Source organism: Ursus maritimus, unplaced genomic scaffold (genome assembly GCF_017311325.1).
Source record: "Ursus maritimus isolate PB19 unplaced genomic scaffold, ASM1731132v1 scaffold_19, whole genome shotgun sequence".
NCBI classification, from domain to species: domain Eukaryota; kingdom Metazoa; phylum Chordata; class Mammalia; order Carnivora; family Ursidae; genus Ursus; species Ursus maritimus.
This window is the reverse complement of record NW_024424341.1, coordinates 36,804,494-36,821,726: the sequence shown is the minus strand read 5'-3', so window position 1 is coordinate 36,821,726 and position 17,233 is coordinate 36,804,494. Positions and strand designations below refer to the sequence as shown.

The 17,233-nt window shown below is 33.4% G+C and overlaps 1 protein-coding gene across 1 annotated transcript in view; it reads right to left on the bottom strand.

The window, feature by feature from the left end:
- URI1 (URI1 prefoldin like chaperone) overlaps nucleotides 1–17,233 on the bottom strand; it is a 71,830-nt gene that overhangs the window by 44,130 nt on the left and 10,467 nt on the right. Inside the window, exon 2 of the mRNA XM_040633674.1 lies at nucleotides 2,678–2,712. Coding sequence (XP_040489608.1) covers nucleotides 2,678–2,712 — 35 coding nt within the window. The remainder of the gene's footprint in view (nucleotides 1–2,677; nucleotides 2,713–17,233) is intronic.

Here is a 17,233-nt window from a genome sequence, read left to right as displayed (position 1 = left end):
AGTGCTGCACAAATTCTCTACTATTAGGCTCAAAACTTTCCTTAATATCTATTAACTAAACAAATACTATAAATGTTTCTAGTTCACCAAAGTTCTAGAATTTGAATTAATTTTCTGGAAGAGTTTTTGTTTGTTTGGTTGGTTTTTTTTTTTTGCAGATCCTGTTTGCACCAAGCCATTTTTACTCCTACTTTTCCACAAACACTTTTACTTCTGCCCTACATTTAAAAAAAAAAAAAAATTAAGATCATTTTGGAAGCCTACAATGTTCATCACTTGTCCCTTAAATGAAAGAATCCTTTAAAATTGCACAAACAAGTATAAACATCACTAGCATAAGAAAGCATTTTTTAAAAATCATCTATTTTGCTTTTCCTCATTATATTGGTAAGTATCCCATGAAGAAGGGAGCTTAGCTATATGAATCGTATTTTAGACCGGACTAAAACCAAGGGCTAAAGAAAATTGAAAAGCAACATGCTTTTAAAAGCAGTGTGTAAGATATCCTTAAGAAGCGTTCCAGCTTCTGTTCTTGCTTCCTAGCTCTCTGTAAATAGCACAAAATTATTGTGATTTCCCTGTTTAGTGTCCGACTATGAATTCCTCCATGGCAGGGTCATTCAATTCCAAACAGCAACATAATACTGGCATATGGTAGGGACTCAATCACTGTTTGTGAAATCAACAGAATAAAAATACCACGAGAATTCCACAGTGCTCCCAAATAGCTATTTCCTGGCTTTCAGAGGAATGGAGATACTTTGGTTTCAGTTTTTTAATATAATAAATTGGTGAGTTCACTAGCCATTTAGATTCTAGCAATAATAGATCCTCACTAAAAACAAACAGAAAAGTCTGTTTCCTCAGCCCTATTAGAAATTATCCAGAGGAAAAAGCAAATTTTAACTGGAAAAATTATTTTAATTTTTTAAAGTATAAATATGATACTGTATTACTTTAAGATACGTGTAGGTAAATACCTAAGCTTCTGTAGTTTGGAAAGCTTTGGAAAACAGGAAACTGAAATTGAGAGTCACATGAAACTGCTCTGAAATAAATGTCACATTTCTGTTTGTCAGTGGTTACCAGACTTGGGCACTGCCACAGTATCTGCAAACTAAAATGTTATATATAATTATATATATGGGGTCTTCATTTACTCAAACATTTATTAAGTGCCTATAACATGCCAAACACAGTAGGAGATGCTGTGAATGAAAAAATGAAAACATGCCCCTTGGCCTTAAAGAATTTTCAGCCTAACAGGGAAAGAATCTTGCAAAACAAACCAGAAAGCAAGTTATTCACACATCTGCTTCAATTAGTATCTGTCCTTAGTGAATCCAACCTTTCACTTATTTCCCAAATTCCTTACCAAACCAATCGAGAGAAGTCCACATGAATAAAACTTCCCCTGGAATTATTTGTAAAATGGATCACTTTGGCCAAATTAGCAGGAGGTGCAGGGTTGAGGGGGAATGGTTAATTCTTTGGCCAAGTACTTCCATTTCAAGTTTTAACCTGGACTGAATGTATAATGAAAAGCGAATGTCCATCATGGAAATGTTGACAGACTTATACTACCAGTAGATGCAACTACAACACTGCATTTATTGAAAATTAATGAAGTCCCTGAATTTTTATTTATAAAGTGCATATTATTAGTTTTAGATTATTTTCTGCAAGCCAATAGTCAGAATTTAATAAGATGATGCGTACAGATTGTACTGATTTTCACTCTTATCCACTGCTTGCAGCCTATGTGCATTTAAACCAAAAAACATTTGATATACACTAACTATAAATTATTTCCTTGGAGATCTCTCAGGCATGAAGAAAAAGCCTCTTAAAATAAATTTAAAATATTATATGCTTGATGGTGTATAACCAAAGGTTTAATCTCACCACTAAAGGGGCAGTTACCATGATTTTGCAATAACCCTGCAGACAATAATCAAGACAGCTCCTGTTGTTCTCTCAGTAAAATCTTCGTAAACACAGCATGGATATATTGTAATTTGATATCTGTAAGATCAACAGCTATACCTCATGACAACTCATAATATAAGATTTTACTCACCATTAAATTGAGTGTTTTCCTTAGAAGACTTAGGAAAGTGTGTTATTTACCAAGCATTGTCCTATTAACTAAAGATTAGCACTTAAAATAGATATGCTTTCTTTCTCTCTACACTCTAAAAAAAGTGCCGTCCATAAAGAAAGCTCTGGGATGTAGGCAATTAATTAGATTTTTCAAACTTCAGGGAAATGTGGATATTTCCATCATTATTTTAAAACAGCTGATTCCAATTATTATTCTACTACAAATATAAGAATATTCCCCAAATAGAGAGCTCTGTGATTAGTCAGGTTCAAAAATGTCTCAGTCTCCACCTCATAATGATATTAATATTATTCTAATTTGAAAAAAAGAAAAGAAAGGAAAAAAGAAGGCAATTAGAATAAACACAAATGGTGACACAATTTCAGGAAATCAGGGAACACGTAATTCAGTAAACAGTGAAGGACAATATAAATTAGTATCAAAATATTCAAAATGGAGATTACTAGAAGAATTCAATTACGGGTTACAAAAAAATAATACACACTTTATTTAAATACAAAGAGATGACCCCATCAGTATTTCAGAAATAATATAAAACCATCTTTCACTCACCAATGCTGGATTTTCTCTTGGCAGTTAGTGACCACCTGTCATGAAAACAGATAACTACTCATGAAAAAACAGGGCTGTACACAAAGCTACAAAATCAGTGTATCAGAAAACTAGAACAGTGGCTTTACAGATTTAATAGCAGCTCAGTATACATTTTTATTTGTCAAATGCACAGAGATGTGACTGTTAGTTTTTAAGCAGCACACTTTATCATAACCCCCTAATGCAGGCTGATAACTGCAGAACAAATTACAGCCTTCCGATTCATACTTTGCTACAAAACCCGCTTCATAACTATTAGGTGACATATGATATAAGATAACTAGCATTTTGTACAATCTACAGACCTGCTTTCAATGTTACATATTTTGTAGAATACACAAATGTTATAAATAACAACAACAAAAAAAAACCAATGCAACATCCACGTTTCATCACTAAAAAAAAAAAAAAATGACAGTAGTAAAAATATTTTATTTTGTCAGTGTATCTCCAAATGTTTTCACCTGTAATTTTTATTCTGACACATTAAAAATGAGTTCAGTGATATTTTTCTACTAACATTTTCAAGAAGAAATACTTGGGATAAAGAGATGCTCTGAACAGCCCATTTGTTCCCTCAGTGAATTATGATAAAATTTTAAGCACTTAATAGCCAGTTTAAACTATGTTTATAATACTAAAACAATAAAATTAAGTACGAAAGTTATTTGCTTTCCTTAAAGATATTTCAGCAGATACTCAAAATGCTGGGGGGGGGGGGGGAAAGAACACTAACCAATGAGGAAAAGAAACACTTGAATGGCAATTTAAAAAATAACAGTTTTCAAAGATTACCAATTGTTTTTAAATTGCCCATTAATAAAAATATTAAACAATAATCTCAAATATTGTAGCACCATTTTAGAGACAGAGAAACTAAGGGATAACAAGCCAAAATGCTCAATACAAGGCCATGTTACAAAGACAGTAGCATTATCTGGTTTGAAACATACTGCTTTAGTTCACCACTCTAAACACCAATATTGTCTCTTGTCTCTCTTGCTCAGTGTTTCACCGAAAAATCACAAGACTTTTTTTTTGGGGGGGGGGGGTGCTGTCACTAAATTCCTATTATAACATTTAATTCCTGAAATAAATGTCCTCCTTTGGTACATTTTAAATACTAAGGCAGCAATCCTGTACCAAAATACATGCTGTAATCAGATACCCAACCATACTACACATTAACTCAGCATAAAAAGTCCGTTTTAGAATGAAGATCTCTCAGTAAGTATCAATCACATAGCAACACTTAATAACAGTGGTAATATATAATAGAGTACTGACTTTACATCTGGAAGAACCAGGCTAAAACCACATCAATCCATTTCACTGTTTCTGATTTGGCAGTAATTATAAAATAGACAAACAGAACTAAATGTAAATGGAAAAAGAAAAACATCTTCATGAAATCCTGTTCATAAAGTTCCTCTTTAACAACCCCATTAAAAGATGAGACCCAAAAAACAGTCAGGACGCTTTCCAATCCCAGTGCATGTGTTTCCAAGCATGAAGTGAGCCAAAAGCACAAAAAGAAAAGCCCTGCAAACCATAAGAGCAGAATGTTCATTAACCTCTACATGATAATCCTTTCGTAGCTGCATATTAACTAGTTACATATTCATAATCATTTACATTATTTAAAGGACCTTCGATGAAATTTTCTAAGCAATATCCATTAGTGACAGTGTTAAAGGTTACAGAAGATAGTCTACTTAATGTTTCTGGGAAGCCTTTTTAATTAGTAAATATGTAAATTTGGCACATATGCTTTTTATGTTTAAAAAACAAGTCCCTAGTAGAATGGCATGTGTTCTTGCCATCAGCCCCCACAGTCTAGTCTCCACTTTGTTTTAGCTATCTTTTCCCCACTCCACCATCCCCCTCGCTCCCCTTCTTTCCTAAAATAGTCTCCCCAAGAACAGACATTCAAGGATAAAACAACAAAAATCCATTTCATAATTTATAACAGAAATTTTAACCACCAAAATATTGTCTTACATTAAAGTCTTATTATGAGTTACATACAGGCTTTAGAACAACAGAAATGTCCAGTTAGGCAAAATCAAAGGTATAGGCTCTGTATTTTGAGAGCCAGCGAAATAAAGGAAAAGGTGAGAGAGGCAGGGATGATAACACCCAGGACAGCCTTCCGATAGGACTACAGTTACTACTGTTTACGTGAGTTATATAACCCACTTACAAAAACCATTTAAACCCAAGCAGTTGTACTGGTATTTTCAGAGATCATTCTAGTTTTCTTCTCTTTTACAACAAGTTATTCAAAAGAAAATACTGTAAATTTCTAGAACTTTAGCTGCCAAGGAAAATTTCAGAAGAAAAATCTGATGATTCAAAGTTGAATCTGAAAGGGTTTTAAAAAAAATAATAATAATCTAATTTTTCTGTTAAATAAGTCCAAATAATCTTACTTCTTCTGAAAATGGACTCAGATTAATTATTTTAAGTATTAAATAAATAAAATGACCCTGGTTCTATAAGAAACTCTTGAAAAACAAAACAACAGAAAAACATTTCATTTCTTTGTTGTCCTTCACAGAAGCTTTTTTAATAAGTAAGATGGCTATGGAGTAACAATGATAGTTTTTTAACTTAAACCTGCCAAAACATGCAACTGCTACTCCTGAAGAAAAAAATCTTATTGAATTATTTTAATTAAAAAAAATTGGTTAGTAGGCTTCGACAATTAAAATAACTGACCTAGTAAATTCTTTAATGTGATATAATCGCACTTAGAGCCAGGAATTTATAAATAAAATATGTGCTTATGCAGTAGTACAGCATTAAGTCCACGATAAAGAAAAAGGACTATGAGTTGATTTACCACTTTTAAGACACATTCTATCATTAAGAGTCCTTACCAACAACCCAGTAGTTAGAACGCCCTTGGTACCCTTTGTAATTCAAAATTGCCCTTACCCTAAGAGTAGTAACAATGGTATGTGCCAAGACTTCATAGGATAAAAATCAGTAAAGGTAGGTTTTAACCTCTCCTTAAAGAGAGGAAACCTGTGTTCAAAATTGAAGTGTCTTATCCAATATTATGCAACCACCCTGGAACTGGTAAGAAATAAAATCAGTTTTAGGGGTGCCTGGGTGGCACAGCGGTTAAGCATCTGCCTTCGGCTCAGGGCGTGATCCCCGCGTTGTGGGATCAAGCCCCACATCAGGCTCTTCCGCTATGAGCCTGCTTCTTCCTCTCCCACTCCCCCTGCTTGTGTTCCCTCTCTCGCTGGCTGTCTCTATCTCTGTCAAATAAATAAATAAAATCTTTAAAAAAAAAAAAAGAAAGAAAGAAAGAAAATCAGTTTTAGAACCGGGTCTATCTAACCAGGCCCATCTAATCTCAAAGCCCATACTCCCTGGATCAGACTACCTCCAACCACCATGCAGCTTATTGGGTGATGGAAGAAAAGCGGCTATTTGCATCTTTGGTCTTTCTTTTTTTTAAAACACTGCTGCTGCTGCTGCTGCTGCTGCTACTTCTCCACTTCATCCACAAACCCACACTCACACACAAAGAAGACCTTACGAATGTTAGTAAAAGCAAATAAGCTTAAACTCACCAACTGGCTAATAAAAACCCTCATTTCTTCCAATAGCTCCTGGCCCTTTTACAGTCAAGTGACTAAGTATAAACAGATTTCCCAAGCCCCATTTCTTTGTGTGCATTGGGATTCGGGGAGGGGAACACTAGCCCCCTAATTACTATCACGTCTCATATTTTTGAGGCACTTATGACTGAGTTAGATGCCCAGGATGACAGTGGTAGGCAACAAAGCCAACAACCTTTGTCTTTATGTCAGTGTCCAGCTAACATACATGCAAGTTCTGTTGCAAAAGGTTAAAGTAATATTCAATAAATTTTAAAGTAAATAAATTATATGGAATATGGGAAAAATAATTCCTTTGCTGTTTTTCCTCAGAAGAAACTTCCTAAAAATTATTTTATAAAGGAGGGAATGAATGACTTAACATGTATTAAGTTCTCCATTACTTATTTCCATTTGTGCTATTTATTTTGGTAAGAGACCACAAGGGGGCATCAACCCATGAGTTTTCCCTGTTAAATACAGTGCCACATTAAAATTAGACAGGAACAGAAAGCCTAAAAGGGTAAGCTTGCGTAAGTCTCAAATGATACTTCTCTCAAAAATGTTCCATTTCACTTCTAAACCCCCACCAACTGTATTTGAGTTCAAATTCTCCCTCTATGAATTCATATACAGAATAATCATCTGAGGATTATATTATTCAGAGCTGTCTACATTTATAGTTTGCTTCTCTTGTTAGACTGTCTTCTGACAGACTGTACAATTTGGGGTTTTAAAGCTGCTGAATCAAAAAGGAAAAAGTATCAGTGGTGGCTAAAACCAATGGATAGTACACATGCATTGTTAAAAGGTTGAAAATAATTTCTTCAAAGACATATTGTCAGTTAATTACATAAATGTATAAAAGTCATTAGCAAAGTATACAAAAAGCAAACTTCAACAAAATTAGTAAGATATTAGGGGTGCCTGGGTGGCTTGGTGGGTTAAGCCTCTGCCTTCAGCTCAGTTCATCATCTCTGGGTCCTGGGACTCAGCCCCATATCAGACTCCCTGCTCAGCAGGGGGTCTGCTTCTTTCTCTCTCTCATCCCACCCCGTCCCTCCCCACTGCTTGTTCTCTCTCTCTCTCAAATGAATAAATAAAATCTTTTTTAAAAATTAGTAAAATACTACAAGTCTTCGTAATAAGCCTCTTTGCAAAGAAGGAAGGAATTGACTACAGGTTCTTAAGAAAATTGCAATAAATAGTAATAAACTGCAATGAACTCAGCATTTCTACATCAAAATTTTAAATAAATTTACTTTCTAAATATGTTGAAAATCAAAAATACCAAAACTACCAAAAGTTTAACTCCAATTATATAGAGCCACTTGTCAAAACACTCAAATGTCCTTATTCAAAAATGTAGTTAGGATGGACTCAAAATGATCACCTTAATCCTTACTTTTACATTTAGCCCAGTTTTCTCCTACACAGGCTTCTAATGCACTTCTCATATTCTACCCCAGTCTCTTTATACACAAATATCAGATTATATCTAACATGCTCTGGTATTGTACATTCCATTCCCTTCATGGTTCTATCTGCAAATTAGGGCTCTTTTTTTCTTTCAGTTATTACTCATAATACCAAGTATACAGTTTTGTCACAATGGAAATATTAGAGACTGGTAACAAATACATCCAGCAATATCTCTAAAAATGAAGACCCTGATGTTTGGAGGGCTCTGTTTTTAGGATTATTTGAATTAGGAATCCAGGAAACTCTTTAACTGTACTGGCTGAAAGCCCAGTGAGTTATAGGTCATGTCTACTTTATTCACCAATGTATTCACCTGCCACACAGTAATAATGCATCAAGTCCTTTTAAAGAAGTACAGGTCTACCATCACCTAGGCAAAAACCTCAAGAGCAGATATGCTTCTCAATTTAGAAATTTTCATAACTTAACAAAGTAATAGAGTACACATAACATACATTATGAAACACCAACCCCCAGTGAAACACTACTCTGTAACAAATACAGTAACACTGGCAATAAACCACATGAATATTCAAAGTAAGTGGAATAAGTGCCTCACTCAAATCAGTTCCAATCAGTTTGTCAACAAATGAATATGCCACACACTTAGGAATAACTTTGTTTTCAGTGCTTTTTAGACTTCTGAATTGCAGATCGGGGATTGTAACCTGCATTTATTTCTGAATGTGAAATAATGCTTGAATCGCAGCTTGCATGCCCACTGTTTCACCAGATACCAATCATTTTTTCTCCTTCTCTTATATTTACATCACTGATCCATTTTGAATTAATTTTGCATATTGCCCATTGACTGAGTTTGAGAAAATTTAGGATGTTATCATCTGAAGATTCATAATCTGAGATTTAATTTATATTATCCTTTTCACCATCATTTGTGTCTAGTTGAGCTTCATTATATGTCAACAGAAAATATCCAAATTAAAGCCCAAAGATTTGAAAACGAAAAACTGAAAATACAGGAGACTGATAAGAGACATGTGAAACACTGTATAATTGAAAACCCAGAAAGAGAAGAGTAAATGTGACAGAAGCAATATTTGAACCTACCATGACAAGATTTTCTAAAATAAAGAGGAACGTATCAGCCAACAGATTCAAGAAGCTCTAAGAACCTCAAGCAAGAGGGAAAAAAATTACATCAAGGAACAACATACTTACACGAATGAAACCCCCCAAAATGAGAAAATTTTATAAGCAGCAAGGAGGAGAAGCAAGGAGGAAATACAATGCCTTCAAAGTAGCAACTAGAAGAGCTAGAGAAACTTCAACAGAAAATGACAAATCAGAAAATAAGATAAAATCTTAAAGTGCTGGAAAAAACCCCGAAAATCGGTAATTACATACAGCAAATAGATCCTTCGACATGAAGAAAAAATAAAAACATTTTCACACAGAAAAAGAATTCTTCACCAGCAAATTTTCACTGAAAGAAATACTACTGGTAATTATATGATGTGATGGACATGCTACCTAATGCCACTGATAATCATTTTGCAATATATAACCATATCAAATCAACATATCGTACACCTTAAATTACTGCTATATGTCAATTACATCTCAATAAAGCTGAGGAAAAAATACTACAGTGACTATTCAGAGATAAATGCAGAAAGAACTAAAGAACACCTGCAGAGGTAATTTTAAAAAGTAAAGGTAAATCAATATTGATCACACTGAACAATTATATAAAGCATTGTGGTGTTTAAAACATGGAATTAAAATGCATGAAAGCAATAATGCAAGAGGCAGAATGAACAAATGAATTCATGTTGTGATCTCTAGAAAGAATTATAAGGATACATACAGTATAAGTATACAGTATATTTAATGCTAATATATATGATGCAACATGACATATTTGATTAAATCAAAGGAAGGCCAAAAAAAAAAAAAGCATAGAAGAAAACATAAAAGTAGGTCAAATACACCCACAATGAGTTACCACTTCATACCCATTAGGATGGCTCAGAAGGAAGAAGGGGGAGGGAGAGAGGGAGGGAAGAAAAGGAGGAAGGGAGGGGGAAGAAGTGGAAGGGAAGGGAAGGGAGGAGGGAAGGAGGGAAGGAGGGAAGGAAGGAAGGAGAAAGGAAGGAAGAAAGAAAATAACAAGTGTTGGAAGGACAAAGAAAAACTGAAACTCTTGTGCACTGCTGGGGGAAATGTAAGATGGTGCACCCACTATGGAAAACGGTAAGGTGGTTCCTCAAAAACTAAACACAGGATACATATGATCCAGCAATTCCACTTCTGGTTATATACCCAAAAGGGCAGAAAGCAAGCACTGTTCACAACAGACAAAAAGGTGAAAGCAATTCATGTTCATCAGTGAATGAATGAATAACAAGATGCAGTGTATACATATAATGGAATATTATTCAGTCTTAAAAAATTAAATTCAGAAATATGCTACAATATGGCTAAACCTTGAAAACATTATGCTGAGTAAAATAAGAGAGTCACAAAAGGACAAATACTGTAAGATTCCACTTACATGAGATACCTAGAGTAGTCAAATTTATAGAAACAGAATGTAAAATGTAGTTGCCAGCATACAGGGGAAGGCGTAATGAGGAGTTATTTCTTAATGAATAGTTTCAGTTTTAAAACATAAAAAAAGTTCTGGAGATGGATGGTGGTGATGGGTGCACAACAATCTGAAATTTATGTGTTGTACACTTAAAATTGATTTAAATGATTTTATGTTATAGATTTCTAAAATTTAAAAAGAAAAAAGAAAAAGTCAAGTAGAAAGGCAATAGAATAAAGCTAAATATTTCAGTAACCTCATTATATAGAAATTGACTAAATATCCTAGATAAAAGAAAAGGGTATCCAGACTGAAGTTTTAAAACCACAACTATACGCTATTTATAAGAGACACAAAGAACACTAACAGATCAAAGTTAAAAGATATGTTATAAAAAGAAACAAAACCAAAATAAGTTCATGTAACCATACTAATACTCAACAAGAGAGACCTGAATGCAAAAAGCATCAGAAGAGATAAGAATATTTTAGAATGATAAAAATGTCAACCAGGAAGTTATAACAGTACTAAATTTGTATGCACCAAACACAACTCCGAACAGTATAGAGCAAAGGTTGAAAAAATAGAGAAAAATATAAATCCACAACTAATGGAAATACTAATACATATCTCTTCACAACTGACAGAATTAGCAAACAAACAAACAAAAAAAATCACTGAGGCTATAAAATACTGAACCACATTCAACCAACTTGAACTAACAAACATATGAAACTCAAAAACTGCAGGATTCACTTTCTTTCCAAGTAAATTATGGGACATTGACTAAAACAAATCCTATAGTAGGCCATAAGGCAAGTCTTAAATTTCGGTTTTGTAAGCTATGTTCTCTGACCAGAATAGAAGTAAATATGGTATCATATTCAATGTTAAGACATACATCAGGGGACACTTGAACAAATCACAATAGAAATCAGAAAATATTTTAACTGAATGATAGTGAAAATAATGTACAAAATACATGGAGTACCTAACATAATGATTAGAGAAAAAAATTAAAACTCAAAATGCATATATTACAAAGAATAGCAAAAATCAATGACTTTTTCAACTCTAGCAGCTTTCACCTCAAGAAACTAGAAAAATCACAGCCAAAAGGAAATTTTTAAAAGGAAGAATAAGATAAAAAGAGAAATCAATGATGTAGGGAGCTAACTTACTAAAGAAAAAAGTCAAAAATCGTTCCTTTAAAAAGATAGATAAAACTAATAAACTCATAGAAAGACAAATCAAGGAGAAAAACACATGCACACAAATTGCAAATAAAAGGAATTAAAACGATGACATTATTAACAAACCTGTAGATATTAAAAGGGGAATATTACAAATAACACAAGGCCAATAAATTTGAAAACTCAGATAAAAAGAAAAATTCCCTGAAAATCACATTTCCAACCAAAACTGACACAATTAGAAAGAGAAAATATGAATAATCCTCTTAAAGAAATTGAGACCTATTTTAAAATATCAACAGAAGGAAAACAGTAGGCCCAAACAACTTGACTGATGAATTATTTCAAACACTTAATTAAAAACAATACCAATAGTATACAAGCTTTTCATAAAATACACAAAAATGAGTTATTTTATGAGGCCAGCATAACCATGAAATCAAAAACATGAACATTATAAGAAAAAAAAAAACACTACAGACCAATATCCCTCATGAAACAGAAACAAAATATCTTAACAAAATACTATGAATTTTAATCTGACATTATATGAAAAGATAAACACATCATAACAAGGGGGCTTTTTTCAGTAATGCAATATTTTTCAATATTTTAAAAAAATCAAATTAATTCACCACATTAACATCTCAATACAGAAAAAGCACATGATAAAATTCAACATCTACTCATGACAAAGGGAGTAAACCAGAACAGGAGAACTTTTCCTTATTTTCATAAAGACTATCTACAAAAAGCCTACAGCAAACATCATTTGTAATAATAAAATATTTAAAGCTGTACCTCTGATACGCAGAACAAGATAAGGAAGCCTACTATCACTACTTTCATTCAACACATATTAAAGGTCCTACATCATTCAATAAGGCAAAAAATAAAATAAAAGCCTTAAGAACTGGAGAGAATAAAACTACTATGCAGACAACATGCCTGTATCTATCTATACACATACTATCAGAATATACATTTAACAGTCTATATACAAAAATCAAGTATATACCAGCAAAAGACGAACAACAAATAAATTACAAAATGCAATTAAAAAGTAACAAATACCAAGGGATAAATGTTAAACACATGCAAGATTTATATACTAAAAGCCAATGCCGAAAGAAGTTAGAAAAGAGCTAAATAAACAGAAAGATATACCATGTTCATGGATTAGAAAACTTAGTGCAAAAATTTCAACAGTCCTCCAATTAATCTTTAGACTCAGTGCACTCCAAGCAAAACTCCAGCAGCTTACTTTTTAAGTACTGAAGAGCTCATTCTAAAGCAGTCATGAAAAAGCAAAGGCTCAAGAAAAATAAAGGCAATCATGAAGGTGAACAAAGTTAGAAGAATTTACTACTAGATACCAAAACCCTAGCAAGAAAATGTGGTATTCATGCCAGTAGAGGCAAATAATACAATGAAACAGAAGAGAAACAGAATTACATATACATGATTCACATAATTTATGAAAAAGACATACGCCGTAAGGAATTAGAGCTATGCCTTAGAAGTAAGGGTTACATGCTAGGAATAAGAGCAATATTCAAACAAACCAAATAAAATTTCAACTGGCTGCTAAAAGAAAACTTACTCGGGTTTGAAAAGGTAACATCATCTAGAGTCTCTACCATTTTTCACTACAATGTCTGGCATCCTATCAAAAATTATAAGGAAGTCTATGAAAATAGGAGCAGCTGATGAAAAACCAAGAGCAAAAATAAACAGAAACAGACCTCATTTGGTTTACATATTGCAGTTAAAAGACACTTTACAATAAACATACTCACGAAAATACAGCAAAGGTTGGAGACGTCAATTCTAGAGGCCTAGAATCCACTTAAATAACACGAAAACATAAATTCTGTAAATAAAAAATACAATAACTGAGACTACACATTTAGTAGGTGCATTTACTAGATTAGATAGAGAACAGAAGATCAGTGAATAGGAATACAGTTCAATAGAAGGTATCTAAATTGGCGTAAGAGCAAAGAAGGGTGAATCAAAGATGAAGAAAAAAATCCTAAAGCACACAAAGGAGATGTATACAAATTCCTCAGAGAAAAAAACAATACGACTGATAGAAGACTAACAGAAATGAAGGAAGTAAAAAGATAATGGAATGGCATCTTAAAAGTGTTGGGCAAACGGGTTAACCTACCAGCTTAATATTAAATAAACATGAAAACAGAACGTTTCAGGAGTTAAAAACATATGTAGAGGTAAAACATATGATAATAACAAAAATGAGCCAGGGTTTGTCAATAAAATTACACTATCAAAATTTACTTGAATTATTTCTTAAGTGGCAAAATTTCAAAAGATCAATGAACAATTTCCTACCAATTTGAAGTAAACTATAATAAGTAAATGTTACATTTGTAACCTCTAAGGTAACAACTAAAGGAAAATAAAACCCATATAACTACAAAGCTAATAGAATTTTCAAGAGTATAAAATCTCTTAATACAAAAAGAAATGAAGGAATAAGTACAAATATGACAAGTGGAAAATACATGGTAAGATGGATAAAATTTAATTCCAACTAAGTGATAGATGAGAAAATTTAAAGACGTAATAGAGAAATAACATGTTCACAGATCAGAACTTCAAAAATAAAAGCACAATGAGGTAACATAAGAAGGCTAACAAAAAGACTGAAAATATCTAACATAGTAACATTTAACTGAAAAATGTGACATTATTTTTCAAACAAGAGCCTAATTAACATAAGCTAGTGGTCCCTTAAGATAGAAGTTATATATCACACAAAAAGAATTGACAAGATTTAGTAAATTGGTAGTAGTAAAGAGATGGATCAGAGCAGGCTAAAAAGACTCTGGTTTGAATAGTGTTGCCCAGATCGGGGATAAGAATGTATAACATTTAGATTAGGGGAAAAGGTGATTGATTCAATTTTAGTAAATGAAACTGAACTGTTTATGGGACATCCAACAGAAGCTGCCCAAAAAGCAACAGGTGTGGACAAGAGCAGAGGGCATACAGGAAGAGCACATGAGAGAGCACAGGCAGAGTAACAAGTGAGGACGGCCAAAAATGGAAAGTACAGGGATTACTGATATCTAAGGATCAGATGAAGAAACTAGAGACTAAGTAGTAATAGAGAAAGACGTAGAAGACCCAAAAAAAAGTGAAATCACAAAAGTTCCTAGGATACACGGTTTCAGTAGTTTACAAGAACAATTAAAGTTTCAAATGAAGCAGGTGGCGCCTGGGTGGTACAGTCGTTAAGCGTCTGCCTTGGCTCAGGGCATGATCCCAGCGTTCTGGGATCGAGCCCCACATCAGGCTCCTCCGCTGGGAGCCTGCTTCTTCCTCTCCCACTCCCCCTGCTTGTATTCCCTCTCTCGCTGGCTGTCTCTCTCTGTCAAATAAATAAATAAAAAATCTTAAAAAAAAAAAAAAAGTTTCAAATGAAGCAAAGAGGTCAAGTAAGGCCAGAACTGAAAAAGGTCCACTGAGTTTGGCAAGTGAAATAGAATAACTTTAGCTAGAGTAATTTCAATGAAAAGATGGAGGCTAGCTTACAGTGGCTTGAGAAGCGACTGAAAAGAAAGAATTAAAAAGAGAAAATTATCACACTGCATTATGTTTTGTTAACATATTTCCCTAGAAATTTGTAAGTCCCTTGAGGGCAGAAAAACTTACCCTATGTATCACAGTATCCAGTACAGTGTCTAGAATGAAACTCAGTCTTGTCTTTTTGTTCTTTGGAAAAAGCACTCATTTGCAATTACTTTAATATTACTTGATTTATAAAAAAAGAAATCAGGGGCACCTGGGTGGCTCAGTCAGTTAAGCATCTGACTCTTGATTTCAGCTCAGGTCATGATCTCAGGGTTGTGGGATGGAGCCCCACATCAGGGTATGGAGCCTGCCTAAGATTCTCTCTCTCCCTCTCCGTCTGCTTGTGTGAGCATGTGCACGTTCTCTCTCTAAAAGATAAAAAAATTAAAAATCAAAGAAATCAAAGATTTAAACAGGATTTTTTTTCTGTATTGTATTAGGGTTTCTTTAGAACAAATACATATTTTTAAAGAAACATACTTAGGGTATTCTGCCCCCCTAAAAACATGTCATTACCTTAAGGTACAGTAAATAAGTGAGGAGTAGCCAGAAATGACCTTAAAAAATGAGTCAGACAATACAAGGGTCTCAAATCACATTTTATTGACCCTGGATTTTATGCTAAGTATAATGGGACTTAGAATGATAAAAGTGACATAACTGTATTTATGTTGTTTAAAAAAAAAAAAAACAGCTCTCGAAAATAGGTAGAAGGGGAGTAAGAGTGGAACCACCAAGACCAGGCAGTAATTACTGCCTCCAGGTAAGAAATGATACCTTGAAAGTGGCAGTAGAGATCACAGGAAATAGCCAATTCAAGGAATCAAACACACTGTTCTCTAGGTTTTGACCATCTTATTCTTCTAGTCCTCTCACCTCTTTTTACTTAATATTTTAAATTAAATTGAGTAATATTCTTTGAGAAGATAAGTATAGTTTATAAAGCAAAACCAGTTTACCCCTTCGAATCAATAATCACACCTCTAGGATTTCACATGAAATCACTTCACAAATGAGAAAAAACATACACAGAGTGATCTGCTGACACACTATTTGCATTATCAAGAGACTGAAAACCACCAAATACCCACCAAAAAGATAGTAGCTGAAAAAAGATAACATACAACAGAGTACTATGCAACCATAAAATATGATGAGGAAGATCTCTATGAACCAGAGTAATTCCTAGGTATAAATTTAATGAGAAAAACAAGGGGCAAAATACAGCATGCTACCTTGTGTGTAAGAAGCTGGGAGGAAAAATAATAGTATATTTTTAAATTTATTTTTAAAGAAGAAACACAAGGAGGATACTAGAAATAACTGAAAATATCAATTGGGATAGGTAGAAAAATGGAATTAATTATCTCAGTATATCTTCTGACACAGTTATGATTTTACACCACATAGATGTTTTATGTATTCGTAAAACAAAATTAAGTCAAACTGATAAAAAAGTAAACACTACAATTCAATACAAATAGAAACTGTACATCAAATCCAAGAGATAACTGCAGAGAAAAAGTAATAATAACTCAAGCACTTTTGAGATCAGTATCCTAACTCTACACTTTCAAGGGGGTTAATTCTATAAGAACAAATGGAACTGCAAGGAGACCCCAGGCTTCACTTCACAGGTTTGCTGTTGGCAATGGTATTAATGTAGTAATTCTAAAACTATTTTGTATATATTGTAGGATAGAACAAATGAATAAATACAGACGTTGTTGAGAACCAAGGTTTTTACTATGGAAGAAGGGAGATTCAAATATAGTTGGCAGAAAGTTGAAGAACTCTGTGGTAATGGATTTGACTGAAAAGTTTCAGGATTCACTGAATAATTTTAATTTTCAACGTTCTTTTTTGCGTAGTTCTAATTATTTGCAAAGACTGGCATTTCATGACTTCTTAAAGGTCTTCCAAAAAGTGGAGAAAATTTACTTAATAGAAGAATAAAACTCATTTTATCTTACAATTACTATATGAGTACAGTGAACTTTTTGTAAGTCTAAGGTACACTGTGGGATCCTAGTGACTATATTCTTCCTATGTCTTTGTTATTTCATCACCCCAG